At 42.4% G+C, this 18,192-nt stretch overlaps 1 protein-coding gene across 5 annotated transcripts in view; it reads right to left on the bottom strand.

Annotated features, from left to right (window-relative positions):
• SNX9 (sorting nexin 9) overlaps positions 1–18,192 on the bottom strand; it is a 53,634-nt gene that overhangs the window by 30,914 nt on the left and 4,528 nt on the right. For 2 of the 5 annotated variants that reach the window (XM_032443381.1, XM_032443382.1), the window contains exons 1-4: positions 17,746–17,867; positions 5,191–5,277; positions 4,062–4,136; positions 2,816–2,950 (exon numbers count right to left, since the gene is read on the bottom strand). In XM_032443381.1, the coding sequence (XP_032299272.1) occupies positions 2,816–2,950; positions 4,062–4,136; positions 5,191–5,277; positions 17,746–17,757 (309 nt within the window). In that variant the 5' untranslated portion in view covers positions 17,758–17,867. Of the gene's footprint in view, positions 1–2,815; positions 2,951–4,061; positions 4,137–5,190; positions 5,278–17,745; positions 17,868–18,192 lie in introns of those variants that run through there. The other 3 variants (XM_015858335.2, XM_015858336.2, XM_015858337.2) reach the window with 2 other exon arrangements.

Genomic DNA, 18,192 nt, shown 5'->3' with positions numbered 1-18,192 from the left:
AGAAAAAGCATTGCTTTCAAATTACATGTAGCAAAGGAAGATGTTATCTGTAACAAGAATTGGAATTTAATAATCGTGAGAACCAGCAAACTAGGATACTGAGTATTCTGGTGATTTATGAACAGTTATGGCACAAGTAGGTTTGTTTGAACTTCTTTTTAGACATCTTTTACACTATTAACTATACAATTTTTGCACACAGAAAATATCATGTACTAAAGAGCTCTCTGATCTGAAAGAAAGGCAAAATTAAATTCTTACTAGCAATAAGACATGTGAATAAAGTACCAGATCAGTGTCAGAAACTGAAGAAACTAACATTCAAAGCAAGACATAAGCTCTCCTAGAAAATATATTTAGCCAAACTGCAGTTTACTGAACCCAGATTTTAAAAAATCTTGAGGATATTGAAATCATGATAAAAATCTTGACAATGCAGCAAGGTGGTTTCTGCTACAAGAAGGCAGGAAAGCACGAAGCCCAAACACACCAGCCTGAGGAAATGTATTAGCTTCCCCCACATCTTGCATGACCTTGGCTGCATCCAGGTTAACATTGTCTCCTCGCTCTCTCTCCATCTCCAGCAACACAGCTTTATTATAATGCACAATGGTATGCTGCTTCTCCAAACTGACCCACAGAGCATTTGAAGGGTAATGGAGAGGAGTCAAACACATAAGAATAACACACCGATAAAGATGGCACAAGCTGATCACTTTGAGTTACCTTATTCCAAAACTTGTTATGAAGAAACTGCAATTTGTTTGTATTACAGATTCAGTATACTGCTGATCCCAAGTAAACTGTTAAACACCTGCCTTTTCAAGCTTTGCCTCCTCTAGAAATGCATCTTCCAAAGCTACACTGATGTAGTAATTCTCTGTTTCCAACTGAACAGATCTTTTATTATAATTCTTCCTCCTATGTAGGCAAGGGCTTTTTTTCCTGCCTTTCTCCAAACACACGAGTATCTTCTGTAAAACACAGATGCTTTTACCACCATTCAAAATAGTCTAAGCCAGCATACAATAAGTACTTGTTCTTAGGTAAAATTTATTTACATATTTCATTCATAAGAGAAACAGTACTCAGATTTTACAGAAACAGGTGCTGCAAATGTTTCAAGCCCTTCAAAGTTAAAGTTTGGCTAGAAACTCTTAAGGATGAAAAAACAGAGCAAGGATAGCAGCAGAAGAAATCATGTTCCCATTCTACCTTCAAAATTACTGTAAATTAGTGCGTTAAAAGGAATCATAATCAATGGTTTGTGCTCTGAGATGAGAAATTCGTGAGGTATATCTGAAGTTCTGAGTTTAAGTTAATTATTCACAGGGCATCAATTTAAAAAAAGAAAAAAAAGTTTGGTGACAAAAATTGAGACAGTCATAGTGAGGTCTGGAGCTCTAACTGAAAGTGTGTGGGTGTGTACGTGTATATTATACATATGTACTCTGTTTATACAGTATTTCAATCTACTACATACTGCACAGAATCGCAGACTGACTGAGGATGGCAGGGACCTCTGGGTCCACCTGGTCCAACCCCTGCTCAAGCAGGGCCACCCAGAGGAGGGTGCCCAGAACCATGTCCAGTGGCCTTTACAGATCTCCAAAAAGGAACTGGCAACCTGGGCAAGTGTTCTGTCAACTGCCCAATAAAAAAGTGTCTAGTGATGTTTGGATGAAACCTGCAGTTTAGTTTGTGCATGTTGCCTCTTGTTCTGTCACTGGGCAACACTGTAAATAGCCTGGCACTGTCTGCTTTACACCCTCCCATGGCTTTGAATGGAGCACATCAGGAAGTGCTTACAGATGCCACTGGGATCTGTCTCCTCCTCCACCAACTTTTCTATTAGACAGTCATAACAAAGCAAACTACAAATGATTACTGCATAGTTAGAATCTTTTAGTTAAAGGCTAGGCAACCCTGCATTGGTCTTGACACTATCTAGCTCAGCACAAGGAAGCATAAAGTAAGTATCATACAGTCATATATATTGACTATCATGAGAAAACATAGCATTTACAGTTTTCAAGAGGTCTCAATTCATCTCAAACTTCTGTGGTACAAATTAGAGTTAAGAAAACTGATTTTTTAACTGCCATAAGCTAGGCACATTTTCCCAGCTGCTACAATGAGTAAAGCATTTACTTTCCAATAAGTGACAGCTTTGCACACTGCTGCTGGAAAGAGCAGATTTTGTTGTTCTGCTGACCTATGGACTTTGACGTGTTTAACTGTTCCTACGTGTAACACATGCAGCAATCCACAGAACATAACAAACTGCTTGTGTTTAAGATAATGGCTGTCCTCATATATTTAACCTGAAGCTAAACACTTGCTGCTTAATAAAATGACAGGCCATCCACCTCTGGCTCCTGATGCATACAACATCCAATAGTAGCAGACACTGCATTCAAAAAATAAATAGTGGGAAGCTCACTAACAAAAAAACAAAACAAAACAAAAAAACAAAAAAAAAAAGGAAAAGAAAAAAAAAAGATAACTTAATGCCAATTTGCTAAAAGTGAGAGTTCATTTACACATGACTGGGGTACAGACAGAGACAGAGGCAGAGTTTTACATGGTTGTAGATTCTAAAAAGTAAAGTGCTCTATTTTTTGAAGTGGTAGAATGCTTATTTTTTCAGCAGTGACAGTAGCTGAAGGGACACACACAATAAATAATCAGTGGAAGTGTTCCCCCTAAGGAAAACATAATTACTTCTATTAGTAATTCTATGAGGGTTCACAAGTACAGTACAGCATAGTTGAGAAATGCAAGCAGTTATATCAGCAGAACTGCCCATGCTCACCTGTAGACTTACCTGATTACTGCTCTCTGCAGCTGAGCTGGTCTGAGCTGTATTTAAAGAGAGGGCATCAAAAAAGGCTTGGTCAGCTAATGAATTACCACAACTAATTCCATCTTTTGTGCCATCAGTTATAATCTGAAATGAAAAAAGTTGCAGAAGATTTTTTTAAGCTTCCATGAATTCAATTACACAATGTATCATGTATCATTCTAACACCAGACGTTAAGATGGCAGCATACACCCTTTCTGAATTTAAATTCAACAGTACCTTTTACAAGTAGTAGTTCAATAGTATCTTTTACAAGAAGCTGAGTCTAGAGGACTCATTTCCACAACAGAAAGAAATGGAGAGCACAGTGTAACACATTTGTGGCAGCAGATATGTATCTATAAATTCATTAGGGATTAACAAGGTTGTTAGCGTTACTGCTTGGAGACTGGAAATTCAGGACCAGTTTGGGATAAGTTAGAAGAACAAAAAGCTACTTAGAAGCTAAGCAGATGAATACAAGAAACAAGATTATGCAAGCCAGAGTATCTCCCACAGGCGAAGGAAGGGAAGGACATGCTTTAGACACACTGGAGTAGACACACCAGAGCAGTTACAACCAGAAATCTTGAGCTGATGACCTGGATGACCTGCAGATGTACACATGCTCTATGTTGCAAAGGTGAATTAGATTACATGCTTTACATTCAGAGTTCTGTTCCATCCCCATCCCAATAACACCACTCTTTAAGCAAAGAGCAGATCAACACACAGAGGAGACATTACGAGCCCTCAGGGAGATAAACAGAGCAGTCCCTGCATTTGGGATCCCATACCCTGAGCCCCAGAAGTGCATTTCTATTCCAGAGATCTTATAAGCATGTGGCATGTCAGCCACAGCAAAACCAGAGCAAACTTATATTATTCACTTCACTTCCGCATCTGTGTTCAAAGATAGGAAAACAAAATATTTGGATCATGAGACAAAAACAGAAGCAAATTCAAAATAGCTCACAATCTGCAGATCACCAGGATTCACAATGGCTAATCCTTTGTTGCATTTCTTGGAAAACCACTAGGAAGCACAGCAGTTTTAGATGACATTTGCCAGGGTGTTCAAAGTCAGCTGCAGTTGTTTTGATAATATACATTCTGAATATTAACACTAGAAGTTTCACATTTGAGCTGGTCAGCAAACCAGATGATTGCTTTTTCAGTAGTTCTGCTTTTTTAGCATGCAGTGATGCAGTCACTTACCTCAACATAATCTGTTGGGACAAGTCCTCTTTCTCCTTGGCTGTTTTTTCCTTCTAACCACCCTCCGCCGACATCCTAAAAAACAATACATAAATAGTTTTGCTAGATGGATCCCACACAGCATGCTTTAAGCAACTCAGGAGGAAGCACTGTCTTGTTGTCAAGTGCCAAATGCAAGATTCAAAAGACAGTTATGACTACAACAAACTCACTTAAATCTGCTGAATAAGGAGGTACTTGTTTAAAAGAACACAGTCCATCCTGGTCTAACATGGCTTCTGTGGGCTTTGAACAAATGGCTTGTTCAACAAAAACCAGCTTGAAAGCTGTAAACCATTGGAAAAAATAATAAACAGCTGATTCAGTTATTATTTACCTCCGCTCCCACAAAATATCCTATTGAAGAGGATGCTGGTTCTACTGAAGGTCTGCTTTAAGTATTTATGGTCAGTGGAACTAAAAAGTATCAGGATTATATACGATTACATTCTTTCAAAAATTAACTTAGGCTTTTTTACTTCCTATGCAACCTGATCATAAAATCTGGCATCGAAATGAGGATTTGTTAGTTTGAAAAAGCAAGCCTATTCACTGAGCCATATCATTGAAGATTCAGAAGCATCATCAACTTATACATACCTTGTTCAAGTGTAAGAACTATAAAGGCATGCTGAAATTAATAAATCAAATGTCACTGCTCAAGCATATGATTAATTTAAACTTTCCTTGACAGCATTATCTCAGTATTTTCCCCACTCCTTCACAGTGCCTTGCACCTACTGCTTTAATTAAAAAAGAGTGAAAAAAAAGTAGAGAGTACACACTCAGATGTAAAACATATCATCATCACTTCCACCTTAGCACTCAGCACTACTTAGATGAAAAAAGTCAAGCAAAAAATTCCAAAGCGTGTAGGCACAGTCTGAGAGGGCCTTTGTTCTCCAGAATTTTGCTCATCGTATTTGTTACCACAACACTACTAGAAAATTCTTTGGGTTTAGTTTATGTGCTGCTATTTCAGGGGAGGGTAAACAGGGATTTCAGATGGCACCCAGAACATCCTTTCCTTCATTTGCTGGAATTAGGTCAGGACAGTGCACTGAAGCCGTTTCCATTTAATATCTCTTACCGGGTTGGTAATTGTGATGATTTCCCCTTCACTGACAGTCAGCTCATTGTTTCCAGGCTCAGCAGCAAAGTCATACATAACACGAGCCTATATGTTAAAAGAAAACAGCAGTGAGTCTTCTGTCATGTTCAGAAGATTTAATGAAGCAGGTATGACTTAAATAGAAAAAACACTGGACATAAACTTCAACATGTAGGGAGCTGATAGTTTCTGAATTAGAACCCTGAGTTGAATGCCAACACAAATTTTAAGGGATTAAAATCTCCTTAGAGCATGTCAGATATGACCATTTTAAGACTGGCTGTTTTCTGTCATCTCCTGAACTACCTGTACAGCTTTTATTCCAGCAGAAGAAGGTATCAAACAATCCAATTAATATTTTCTTCTACAAGAAACATTTCAGCTCCAGTTTGGGTAAAGGGGACTGTTTCATAGAGTAAGCAATTTGACCAAAGGAAACTGGATCTGGTATTACATTCCTTAAAAAAATGTTGTTTGAAGCACTGACAAAGTTGTCTGGCGCTTAAAGAACAGTTCTTGTTTATACACTATGCCACAACTGTTTGTAAGACTATATTCCCAAACACCTTTGCACTTCCTCCTATTAAATCCCTCTCCAATCTAAATCAGAAGAGACATTCAGGAATCACAAAGTGATTATATTTATTTCCCTGCAAACTGTTGAAACTAATGCAGAAAACATCTGACAAGAACACATGTAATTCACCCAAGGACTTTAAAGGAAGACCTAGCACAAAAGGTTTAGCCTGTCATTTAAAGTGGCATATTAGATAAACTTCAAATCTGATCAAACAAGAGGAAGTAACCCTTTATCTAAACTTATCTTTCTTGGAAATAGAACTCATCGTACTAAAAGAACTTAGAAATAATAGAAGCCCTTGTTGTGTATATCTCAAGTCTTCATGTTAGCCAGGTTCCCCAAGAATAATCACTACATTATTTCATCAGATTGATGACAACAATGAAGTACTACAGAGGAGCAAAATGGAAAGCTAGATTTCTGGTATGGAAAAATATAGGTGTTAGCAGACAGTGTTAATAACTATAACAAAAAGTTTTTCTTGTCCAGCTAAAATAACAAAGTATAAACTCAATTACAAGAAAAAGATTTGTGGTTGTATAAGAATGTCTCTAAAACTGGTAACACAAGCATCAATTTACAGACCCCCCAGTTCATATACATATATATATACAGCCTTAGTATATGTAAGGATGTTAAACATGTCGCTTTTACAGCAGGTTATCAACACATATTCCATTAAGAAAGACAACTTAGCATGGCTCAGATGATGGGCATCTGACCTAAGGGGAAAGCAGTCCTCTCAGCTAATTCTAGTAGCACAGATGGCATTAAGTTCATGCTTAAAAAGAGAGTTCACAAGGACACATAAAATTTTATTAGACTTCAGAAGTGGTACAATATCCTACAGTAAAGACCTGACTGGAAAGTTAAAATACTTGTGTCTAATAACCTTGAGATCAGATGCAAAGGAAAGGGCTTGTATGGCTCTGCTCTGAGCTGTGCAGCCTCACGTTGAGTGCAGTGGGTGGATTTGGGCACCACAATATAAGAAGGTCTCAAAGCTACTAAAGAGAGGTCCAAAGGGCTACTAAGATGGCGAAGGGTCTGAAAGGTGAAGTGTATGAGGAACAGTTGAGGTCCCTTGGTTGGTTCAACCCAGAGCAGCACTGAGGGAAGCCCTCATGGTGGCTGCAGCTCCTCCCAGTGAGCGGAGGGGCAGCACTGTGACAGCGACAGGGCCTGAGGGAAGGGCACGGAGCTGTGACAGAGGGGGGGGCAAGCTGGGTGTCAGGAAAAGGTTCTTCGCATGGCACAGGCTCCCCAGGGCAGTGGGCATGGCCCCAGGTGCAGAAGTTCAAGGTGACAGCTACCCTAGGACAGATAAGGGTGGCACACGCTACAAAGAAAATAGCCATAAAAGGTTCAAAGCATGATATTCCTCTAATAAATGCGCACCTTCCTTTTAGTACTTAGCACATTAGTCAGAGCTTCAGCCGTTCAGTCTGGCACTTTTCAAGGGACAGAGATTCACAAGGTTGGTCAGCTTCAAAAACAGACTGTGGGTTCATGGGCGCACTCCAGCTTCATGGCCTACTTCCCATGCTGCTGGGAGCAGTAGCTTTCAGATTCATAGAGAGAAATTCAAATTCCCTGTTTCTTTTCTGGAAAGTAACTGGGGCAGATAAATCTTTTCAAAGAAATTAGCAATTCGCTAGAGAAGCAGAAATCATAATTTGGGAAGCATGGTGAAACGTCTACAGGAAAAAAAAAAAAAAGAATAGAGACAAAGAACTAGCTGCAAATAATTCCATTCAGAAATAGGCAGCATTTCTTCCTACCACACTGCTGCTCTTCCCAAGGGATATGTGACAAGGCTAAAAATTAGAACAATTAGTATCCAAAGTCAAGAGGAAAAAAAGCTTTAGAAACAGAGGCAGGAGCCTTTGTTATACCTCTGTATAACCACCTTTCTTCCAACAATAGCATCATTCTGATTTGTTTAACCTTCTTCCTTCTTTATTCTAAAACCCGGCTTCACCCAAAAGCTATTACATAGTCCAGGACTGAATAGTTTTTCACTGCAGCAACAGCAGTATCTGGTGCTATGATTTAACAAAACTGCCTCTTCATTTTAGTCCACCTATCATACTTTTACCAGACTACCATGTTAAGTGTGTATTTGGATAATCTAAGAAGAAATGTTAAATAGCTCTTAAAGTGCTTATGCTTCTGAGCCTGGAAAGGCAGCTACTTTCTGTCTTGCCTCCAGTACAGAAATCTCTACACCATGTTCCTCTTACAGGCATTCCCAGGAGACAAGAAGCAAAGAAAATCAAAGGTGAAAGACTCTAAGAACATTGTCTCCATCCTCCTCCAGAAGCCTTACCTTAGGAATTCAAGAAATTATATATACACCATTTTGGAGGCCGAAGTTTAAATGATAACGAGTTATTACAAGGCAAATTAAAATGACGCTAGTCTTTCTAACTTAATAAAACATAGATTGAGAAAATGCACATTGCCTGTACTATGCCAGTTCCTGTATGTGTGCCATGCATCTACCTAGACCAACCTACCAGTCTGAGGATGCTAATACTACCTCCTCAAACGTGATTTCATACCATAATTTTATTAAACTGTAAGTAAAAACTACATTTCATTTGTTCAATAAAGACGGTTTTTCTTCACTGACAAATCGAGGTGGGTTTTTTTGTATGTTTTATTTTCAACATCAGAATTAAAGCAAATTCATCCAGTAAGTGAGATCATAACATTCAGATGTCATTACTCTAAGTTCCCTTGCCAGCTGCAGCTCCACAAATACTCCACAAATACAAACAGAAAAATGTGTCTCTTGACCTGCTGGCTCACTTTCTTCTGAGCAATTTTTCGGCTATAAAATAGCTCAATAGCCCGCAGCTACTCATTTGGAGGTAACAACACTGACTATAAGCACATCAGAAGCAAATTAAATACAGATAAAAAACTAAGAAACAAGGACATGCATCATTTTGCCCTGCTAATAAAGAGATGTTTATTGGCAGAGGAAACAGAGCAGGGAACTCCTCCTTTCGCTCAGTACTCCAGTACTTCAGGCAGACACGTGATCCAGTGTACACACTGGATTAAAAGCTCTGCCTGGTAATCCAAGGGAATGGTTAACAGAGCAGAAAGAGTTTCCAAATGGCACAGGGGGAAAAGTTTTAAGTGTTTATGAGGTAAGGGACAGTAATGAAATACTTGATTCCCATGAAAATGCACACAGCTTACACTGCCGGCACTTGTAAAACTAGCATTAATGGCATAATAAGTGCATCTTACAACTAATTTTAAGTGCTGGTCTGTAAGTAATAAGTGATTAGGCAAGTTTTCATGTGCTGAAGATACTTAAAAAATATTTTCTCTAGTCATAAAGACAATGATATTAACCTTCCTCAGTAGCTCATGCTCTTCTCAGGTGAGGACAGACCAGCTCTTCTGACCTTACAGACAGTAAACTACTGAACAGGACTGAATTGCCTTGCTGAAAAATATCTTTCCATCAGGAAAGCTGACAAATTCCAGAAGTTCTTCACAGCTCTTGGCACAGATTGGTTCTAAGGAAAGTTGGCTATGTGCATGCAACTGCATTTACCAGCCAGAAAAATAAGGAGATTGCTTAAATCCTTGCTGTGAGCAGCAGCCCTGTGAAAGAATCAAACTGAAGTACAGTACAGGCAGCTGAGGAAGGGTGAATCTACTGAGACACCATGGCAGTGCAGGCCAGGCACCAGAGGGGCCCTTCAGATAGTTCCAGCTGCTCCCAGACAGAAGGGAAGACTGGAAGTTAGTTAAGGTGAGTCCAGTACTTTTTTGGTAGTAGTTCCAACACAGACATTATGCACTTGGAACTTTTACTCGCAGAATCATATCAAAAGGGTGCACAGTTACCCTTGGTGGTGCCCATAGAGACATACTGGTGGGGTGGTAGGGAATCAGATGACAGAACCCACGCACACCCAAGCCATATAGAAGCAGGGTAAATTTACCTGCAGAAATACAGGCAAGACACCCACGTGATTTTAGAGATGTTTCCAAATACTGATTCAGATTCTCCTGTTAATCACATCTGAGCATCCTATTGCGTTAAGTGCTTAAACTAGGTATTTTTTCTCTCTTAAAGCATTCCTTATAAACCAGCTATCAATTAGTAAACTATTGCAAATAGGAGCAGAGAACTCCCACTCTATAAGAAGACATTTTTCTAAATCAATTTACTGCACAGCTCCAAGTGCCCAGACTGCCTCATATTTCCCTTTCTAAGCACAAGTCTATACCAAGTCTCCAAATAGACTAAAGATTTAACAGTCTCCAAACTGAGGAGGTTAATCCTGGTTACAGCAGCACACACAACTGGAGCAAGCACTGCACGACTGTTTCACAGGTGTTAGGCAGGATACATTTATCTGAAGTGAAGTCAAAATCTCCTCCCAGATTTGATCACTACTGTGTCCCTGCCATCAAACTACCGATGCCTGCAGTTGTTTGCTAAACCAAAGTGTAACTGTGTGCTTCGGAAGCCTGCCATGTTGATCCTCCTGGTATCAGCCTGAGATCTCAGAACAGGTAGCGTTAAACCCTTGCAATCCTGTCCCCAAAGAACAAAACTAGGAAGAGGTAAAGGTTTCAGAACAAGCCAGCAGCATTCACCAGAAAAAAATAGCCATATTGTGAGCTACTCATTAAGACAGCTTGCAGTCACACAAGAGCGCTTCTTTTACACGAGGAGATTACAGAACAGTAATTATCCCAATAATTAGAGACACACACAGTTTCACTAAGGTAATCTAATGAACTTCAAGCCTTTTCAGACTCACCACACTGTTAGAGGTGGTACATCTCAATGCACCAGGGCAGTTTAAACACGAATGAAGAACTATCAAAGCAATCAACCTGCACGCAAAAGGGATGTTACTTCAAATAAAACCTGACTTTGATTCAATGTATCCTAATATAGACCAGCATTTTAAGCTTTTCTGCTGACATGGTATAAAAGCGCAAACCTCCAGAGTTACAACCTAATCAGCAGTTTACATAAGAAGGCATTAGATTTGGCCAGAGCACACCTAGTGCTTGTACCAGCCAGGTAAACCAACATTTTGCTTGATTTAACCTAGAATCAAGAGAACAACTTATTTTTGCCCTAAAGATTGAGAACTGTAATCTCTAAACGCTGAGAAAAAGAGAGCAAGTTCAAAACCTGCTGTGTATAAACAGAGACAGCATATGAAGACACAAAATAAAAACAACCATTCCTCTGCCAAGGAGGAGCAGATGGCAAGTCAGAGCAGAAGTCAGCAACACAGAGATAAGTCGCAAGAAAACAACCATCACTGGCTGTACACAAGTTCCACACTACACAAGAGTGGGACTGAGGGATTTTACCTGGGTCAGTCCCACTCGCAGAAAACCCAGGTCAGGCCCCGCTGCGTACCCAGAAGCAGCTGCGGTGCTCAGACTCTCCAGAGACCTGCCTAAAGCTGGGCTGCCAGCACCTCTCTACAGCCCCCTCCTCCTTCCAGCCGCACTTTGCATACTGGAAAACCCTCCTGTAAAGCAGCTTCCTTTAATACCCAGGGGAAGCTCTGCATATAGCCTCCTTTTGAAGAGCTGCTCTAAAATACAGGAGGAAATTAGAGGTTTTACTGACAAAAAACCTGCTGTTTTGCCCTTACCTAGCAGGCTAACCACAAACACGCCCTCAGCAGCAGCACCCAGGGCTGTCCCTTCGCCCTTCACACCACACCGTGTCTGGAACGTCCCCTCCCTGAGAGCAGCTGGGCCAGCCTGCATGCGGGCAACTCCCTACACCAGTAGTTGCGTCTCCTGCCCTTTTCCTATTAAGAGCTGTGGGTCTCAGAGGATGAACTGTCAAAGTTAAACAATTCTGCTTTTAATTACTTCTTTTTTAATTTTAAACAGAAGTTCCTTAGCCACATGAAGCTCAATGAGAAAAAACGCTTTGGAAAAAAACGATAAGGCTCAGAGCTCCAATGCAATTTTCCAGTAAGCAATACACACAGCTTTATCCTTGGTAGCACTGAAGTGCTGCTTGTGGAATTAGGATAAGAATGCTTTGTGTTTTAAACCCGGAGTGACTTGGGAATCTCCTTTTTGATCACAAATCACTGACAACGCTGAGATACAACTCAATGAAGTAAAGGCACAAGCTCTGATTTTTGCCCCTCTCAGAGAAGACAGAAGCGAAGCTGAGTGACCTTCCAATTGCAAAACATGCCTTGAAATAGGAAAGTTCTAGCTTTAAATGTAGAGCACTGCAGCAGTTATTTAACATAAATAATTCTGGTTATCTCAGCGTTGATCTCTCCTACTGCAGTGTTAGCTGAAACAAATCACTCCCACTGTTTTACGGTCCTATAACCTGCTTTTGCAATGTTCTGCAGCACCGCTTCCAACACTGCTGTTGCAATTGCAGGTAAATACAGTGCAGGATGGAACCCATCCATTTAAAACAGCAAAATTCCCACTTCGCTTTCCCTCTGTAAACTTCCATTTCTGAAACATGCCAGCCGTCCTAATCAAATAAGGAAGTTTTCATAAACAGGACAATGTGGGGATGTTCATATTTAAAGTGAATTTTGAAGGCATTAAAAACAGGTTCTAAAAGAGGAAAGACAACGTGCAAAGGACAGCATGGAAAAAGTGGAGTAAAATAATCTTCATTACAAAACCACGGTTAACTGTAAAGACTTTTTGCTGACATGATGCTGTTATGTGGAAAAATCAGACCAGAATGAAAATCTGAATCACTTGGTCTATAGACCAGATGACGCTCATAACATCTGATACCAGAGTTCCTTCTCTCTCACTACTGTAATTGTATTTTTAAATGACGACCTCTGGTAATGAGTCCCTGATGACTCAATGCCCAGGTGCTTAAAATAGCTTTGAAAAACTGAGTCAGAGGAATCATTACCAGAGCATAACATCATGCAGAACCTCAACACCCCACCAGCTTGCCAGCTCAAGAGCTGGCTCTTACATGAGAAGCCTTGCACTAACAATTGCTGGAATGTAGGGTAACTCACTTGTCACTGAACTTTTAAAGGATCTTAAGGTTAAAAGACAGAGGAACGGAAAAATCTGCACCTTCAGAAAAAATGATGGTGTTATTTCTTGTGTTGCTGAGCTCATCCTAACACCTCACTGTATCAACAGGTCACATATTTGAGGTAAGCATGTATTTACCACAAAACATTTACACCTTCTCCTTGCACAATGTTGCCACTTTTTAAAAGTCCCAAGGAGGATTTTCACATCTACTTAATTACAGCTCAACAAAACCTTTTCATGAGATTAAGACCACCATACCAAAATGACTACTTAGCCTAACTAGTTTTGTTCCATCGCATCCTAAGTTTGCAAATGAAATCATTGCCAATTAAGTCTTGCTTTGCTGAATTTAAACAGTGAAAGACACTGGCCATGGTACAAAGCAATTCGCATAGTATAAATTCATCCCAGCTCACAGATAACATTAAGATTGATTAACTGAATAGTTTCCTAAGATACAATTTCCTAGAACAGCCTTTGTGCTGTCAGAGTCAAGACAATACAGAAGGCAGACTCGCATCATGCAAAGTTTGGAGCACTTGGCACAGAGGGATATTTCCCTTCCCAGCTGCAAATCAGAACAAAGAATTGTTTCTGCCTGATTCATTATGTAAACATACAAACAGCTTCACAACCATAGGAACAAAAATGTGAGACTTCTGTTGGTGAGCCTTACACGAGTAGGAGAGCAGCAAAAGATAATGTAAGACTGAAGTATTGTATTTTATCCTATATGGTATTTTCAGGCATAAAATGATCTTCCCTCAGCACAAGTAGAAGAATCAAGCTAAATTCAAGTATATCTAGCTAATGACATTCACAAGAGGTATTTGAAAGCCTTAAACAGCAAGATTTTACTTATTTTTCATTATATCTCTCTTCTTTTAAGAAGAAAATATCCAGCCTAAGATCTTTGGCCTCAGTGGACTTCTGCCTGTGAAAAAGGGCTCAGACCTTTTAACAGAATCATAAACAAACAAAGAAGAGTTCCTGAAGTAGACACAGAATCACAGAATGACCCGGGTTGGAAGGGACCTCAAGGATCATGTAGTTCCAACCCCCCTGCCTGGCAGGGCCACCAAACATACACATTTACTAGATCAGGTTGCCCAGGACCCCATCCAACCTGGTCTCGAACACTTCCAAGGACGGGGCACACCAGTGAGCAATTAAGAACATCACGATGAGATACAGGTGTCCCTAATGTTACAAAGTAAAAATGCTTGATTTTTTGAAGTCAAACCTAGTGAAAGTTGCCAATACCTGCAGAGCTAGCTTGTGAAAATAACTTAACCAACTTCAACTGCACGTCTATAAATCAGTTAACCAAGTTCTTTCTCCACCTTAAACATTAAACCCCTCATTGTGCATCATTTAGCAGCACAGGTTCCAGAAGTGCTGTCCTGACCATCTATGCACTCACCTACTGCATTCCCTTGGTATCACCCTGAAGTTCTGGCTTCACAAAGGGCAAAGCACCAGCCTTTGCAAGAAACAGACTTGCCTACCTTTTTAAACAAACACCTCTAAAAATAGATGACGGTAGGGAGCACATTATTAAAAGTCAGCATATCACTTCCTGACATTTGTGGCTCTCCCTATTCAATGAACCTCAAAAACAAAAGAAAGGGCATGAGTAAAGCTGGGACTTTGCAAAGTGCAGCAGGGAAAAAGGAAAGGCCAAAGAAGCCAAGACAGAAAGCACAGAAGCATTAAGAATGAGAGAACCTGACTGGCAACTTTTTCAAGCCGTCCATCATAGACAGACATCTACGATATTTCATTTTCTTTGTAACTGGGTTTTGGAAATGCATTAAGCTTCTTTACACACTTTTAAGCTTAAGCCCATTTTGCCTTTTTACTGCACAGTCAAAAACTACAAATTAGTAAGTTCAATTCCATTGCTGAAGGAAGGCTAACATATCCACTGAATCAGTTCTTAACACAGATATGCCTACCTCTCATGTTTGGTTCAGTTAAATTGCTGTTAAACTTTGGAAGCTGGGACCCCCTGAACAACCCAATTTTATTTCTTTTAAAGCTTGCCTCAGCTTTTAGAGTACATGGCTTTGCGCAAGCCCTTGGGAAACCAGAAAGGCCGCTGCCAAGTTGCAGTTAAGGATCCAGCTAACCTAAGAACTGCCACCAGAAGTCTCATGTGCACTGTTTTCCACTCTCCAATTATATTCCCAGCCTTCACCATGGAAGTGTCTCCCTCTGCGCTTGCACCGAACCTTTTGCAACTGCTCCAAGCAAACTTTTACCTACTTCAATAGATGGAACTGCAAAAAACTTTTCCACTGCTCTCCCTCAGTTAATCTTTTGCTATTCTAGCGAGTCATAGTCACTCAAGGACAGGCCTGACAAGCATTAGTGTCAACACAGGATCAGCACAAGGAGGTAGCAGTGACTGTGAGGCCAGCTCCCACCATCACACTGAATCCCCACAGCCCTCAGAGGGCGTGGGGCCTACATAGTATCCCTGCCCAGCTGCCGGTTAACTAATACACCAGCAGAGCATCAATAAAGGGGTTTTGTTTGTTTGTTTTCATGAAAATAGTAGTTATTCCCCCAGAAAGTTTTAGTATTTCAATAAGAATTCTCATGAGTTTAAATGGTGCAGGGAAGAGCTAGGAGACTATGAGATTAAACCACATCTTCAGAGCACTCTGGGAACTTAAACAGCAGGGTTTATCACGGTGGAAGGCAATAAGATTGGTCAGAGTTCACAAATTACGGAAGAAATGCCATTTTCTCCTCGTAAAGCACATTCTAGTTTAAACAAGAGTTAGTACAGGAAGCACTAACAGCCTGTGCAGTGCTGGCCATGCCTGACTGCCACTCATCCCCACCAGCTCTACAGCTTGTCACGCCATGGACGCTTCTGAAATTCACACCCCAGGTGACCAGTCACAGCTCCGTTTTGTCAACATTTTCTTGTATAATTCTGATATCCTTCAGAAAGAGAACAAGTGGAAGGTGGCAAATCTGTCTGCAGCTTCAAAAGGAAAACAATTTCCAGGTGAAATGGGAACTTGTTAGTTGGCGGAGTTCCTGAAGACAGTTTACTGAGCCTGTCACTCCCTTACTCCATTAAAAAAAGGCATCCTTTATTATAGCTGACATTTGAACGAGTTCAGCAAATTAAAATCCAAAGTAGGAGAATTAGCTGAAAGGGACCTAACTCATGGGTGAAGCTTAAAATAAAGCAAGCTTCTCTTCAGTAAAGCTTTGTTAACAGCTAATTGAGATAATAATATCAAAAAGAAATGTCAAGCCTTCACTATCACTTCCCAAATTTAACATACAAGTCAATTACTATGTCTTGCAAAGCGCTGAATGAAAAAAAATCTTGCACCACCTGATTTCAATACAGTTCTGGCTACTATGACATGTCCTTCGTTCTAAGGCCGTAATGACCACAACCATTTATTTGACAAAAAGTGAAAACATCCATATGTATGGATAAAACAGTGTTATGAGACTCCATGAGGGCAGATGCTACAGCTCAAAGTGAGGTAAAAAGAAAACATAAAGCATTTGAACTCGGTGTTTGCTCAGTAGACCATGTGTTATGCTTTACATCCACACCTGTCATTTTCTTTTTATTGCTACCTGCAGTAGTTACGTGTGCTTACACGTGGTTCAGGCACACGGCCCACAAATCAGTGGAAACCACCCACAACAAAACTAAGTCCATTAATGATATTCTAAAAACCTGTACAGGTCATAAATTTCACTTATATTGATACTTCTTCAATTGCATTAATGATGTTGAAGCTTACACCATTTCTTCGGTGCATGTGAAAAGGCTTAGTGAGTTACCCTCTGCTCGGATGGCTGGAGGCTGCTATTTAGCCATCAAATCCTACACACTGAAGATGAGGGAACTCTCTGATACTGAGAAATGCCACAAGAGCAGCGTGCTGTATGACAGGTGCCTCAGTAAAACATTGTTTGCATGGCTGGGCAAGTTTTGGAATCGAATCAGTTTGAAAGCATTACTTCAAATACCAAAAAGCCTCGTGTGATATTCAGACAGCTTGTAAATGATGTTTACCCATCTACACGAGCAGAGACAAAACAGCACTGCCACCTTCATCAACAAGTAGAGTAAATAAGTATTGTCAATTTAGAAAGAGATCGGTTTCAGACAGGATGGGCTAATTCCGACTGTTGCATTCATAGCAGATAGATACTGTTGAAGAACAAAGCAAAACAATTTCACTTCCTTCTTTTTCTTTTCCCACTCAATCAGACCCTAATACTCCTAGAGCAGGACACACACCGCAGCCCTGGAGAGCTGCCCCGGCCCTCACGGCCTTCCCAACCCGCAGCTTTCTGTGCGGAGCAGCACGCAGCCCCCCGCCCCTCGGTTCGGCCGCTGCCGCACACCAGCCGTGCCCGCCGCAGCGCTCGGAGCACCCGCATCCCCCGGTGGGGCTCGGGAAGAGCAGCAGGGACGGCGGGCCCAGCAGCGCGCAGGCCTTCCTTCCCTCCGCACCGCCCGGCAGCCACGGGACAGGGGTACGGGGCGGCACCGGCCCGGCCTCGAGCAGCTTTCCGCCCTCGCAGCCACGCCGGGCGAGGCGAGGGGCGGAAATCCAGCAGAAAACAACTTCGGATCGGACGCTGCCCCCTACGAACCCCACGCGGGGCCGGGCGGCGGCGAGGCCCGAGCGCGGCGCGACGCGGCGGCAGCCCCCTCCTCCCCTCCCGGCGGCGAGGGGCAGGCCCGGGGAGGGGACTCGCTCCCCAGACCCCATAACGCAGCCCTCCTTCTCTCCCTCACTGCCCAGCGGAGCTACCGCCGCCGACCCCACCGCGGGGCCCGCTCGAAGCAGGGGGCGCCCCGGAGCCGCCCCTTCGCCCCCCGCGCGGTGCCGGGGTCCGCTCACCTTGGTGGCCATGGCGCCGCCGCTGCAGGCTCGGCTGCCGCTCTGCCCTCCCCGCCGCGGCCCGCGGCTGCTCGCTCGCCGCGTCCGGCCCGCCCGCCGCCGCTGGGCCGCGCAGGCGGCTCCTCCTCACCTCCCCCGGTCGCCGCCGCCGCCTGGGGGCCGCTGGGCGGCTCAGCAGCCGGCCCGGCGCTGGGCAGGCGGCTGCTGCTGGTGTGGCGGCGAGGCCGTGCCCCCTCCCCGCAGCCCCCGCACCCCGGCGCTTTGCCCCCCCGCCCCGTCGCCGTGAGGGCTGGAGGGGGAGGGGGAACCCCGGGGGAGCCGCCCCGGCCAGGCCCCAAGGGCGGGCGAGTCCCCATCCCCCGGCCCCGTGAAGCCTTCGCGTTTCTGTCGGCTTTTGCCTCAAATTCGTATTCCTGGAGCGGGGCGGCTCCGGGCCTGTGGAGTGCC

This window comes from Coturnix japonica, chromosome 3 (genome assembly GCF_001577835.2).
Source record: "Coturnix japonica isolate 7356 chromosome 3, Coturnix japonica 2.1, whole genome shotgun sequence".
NCBI classification, from domain to species: Eukaryota; Metazoa; Chordata; class Aves; order Galliformes; family Phasianidae; genus Coturnix; species Coturnix japonica.
The sequence above is the reverse complement of the archived record's forward strand: the minus strand, read 5'-3'. Positions and strand labels throughout refer to the sequence as shown.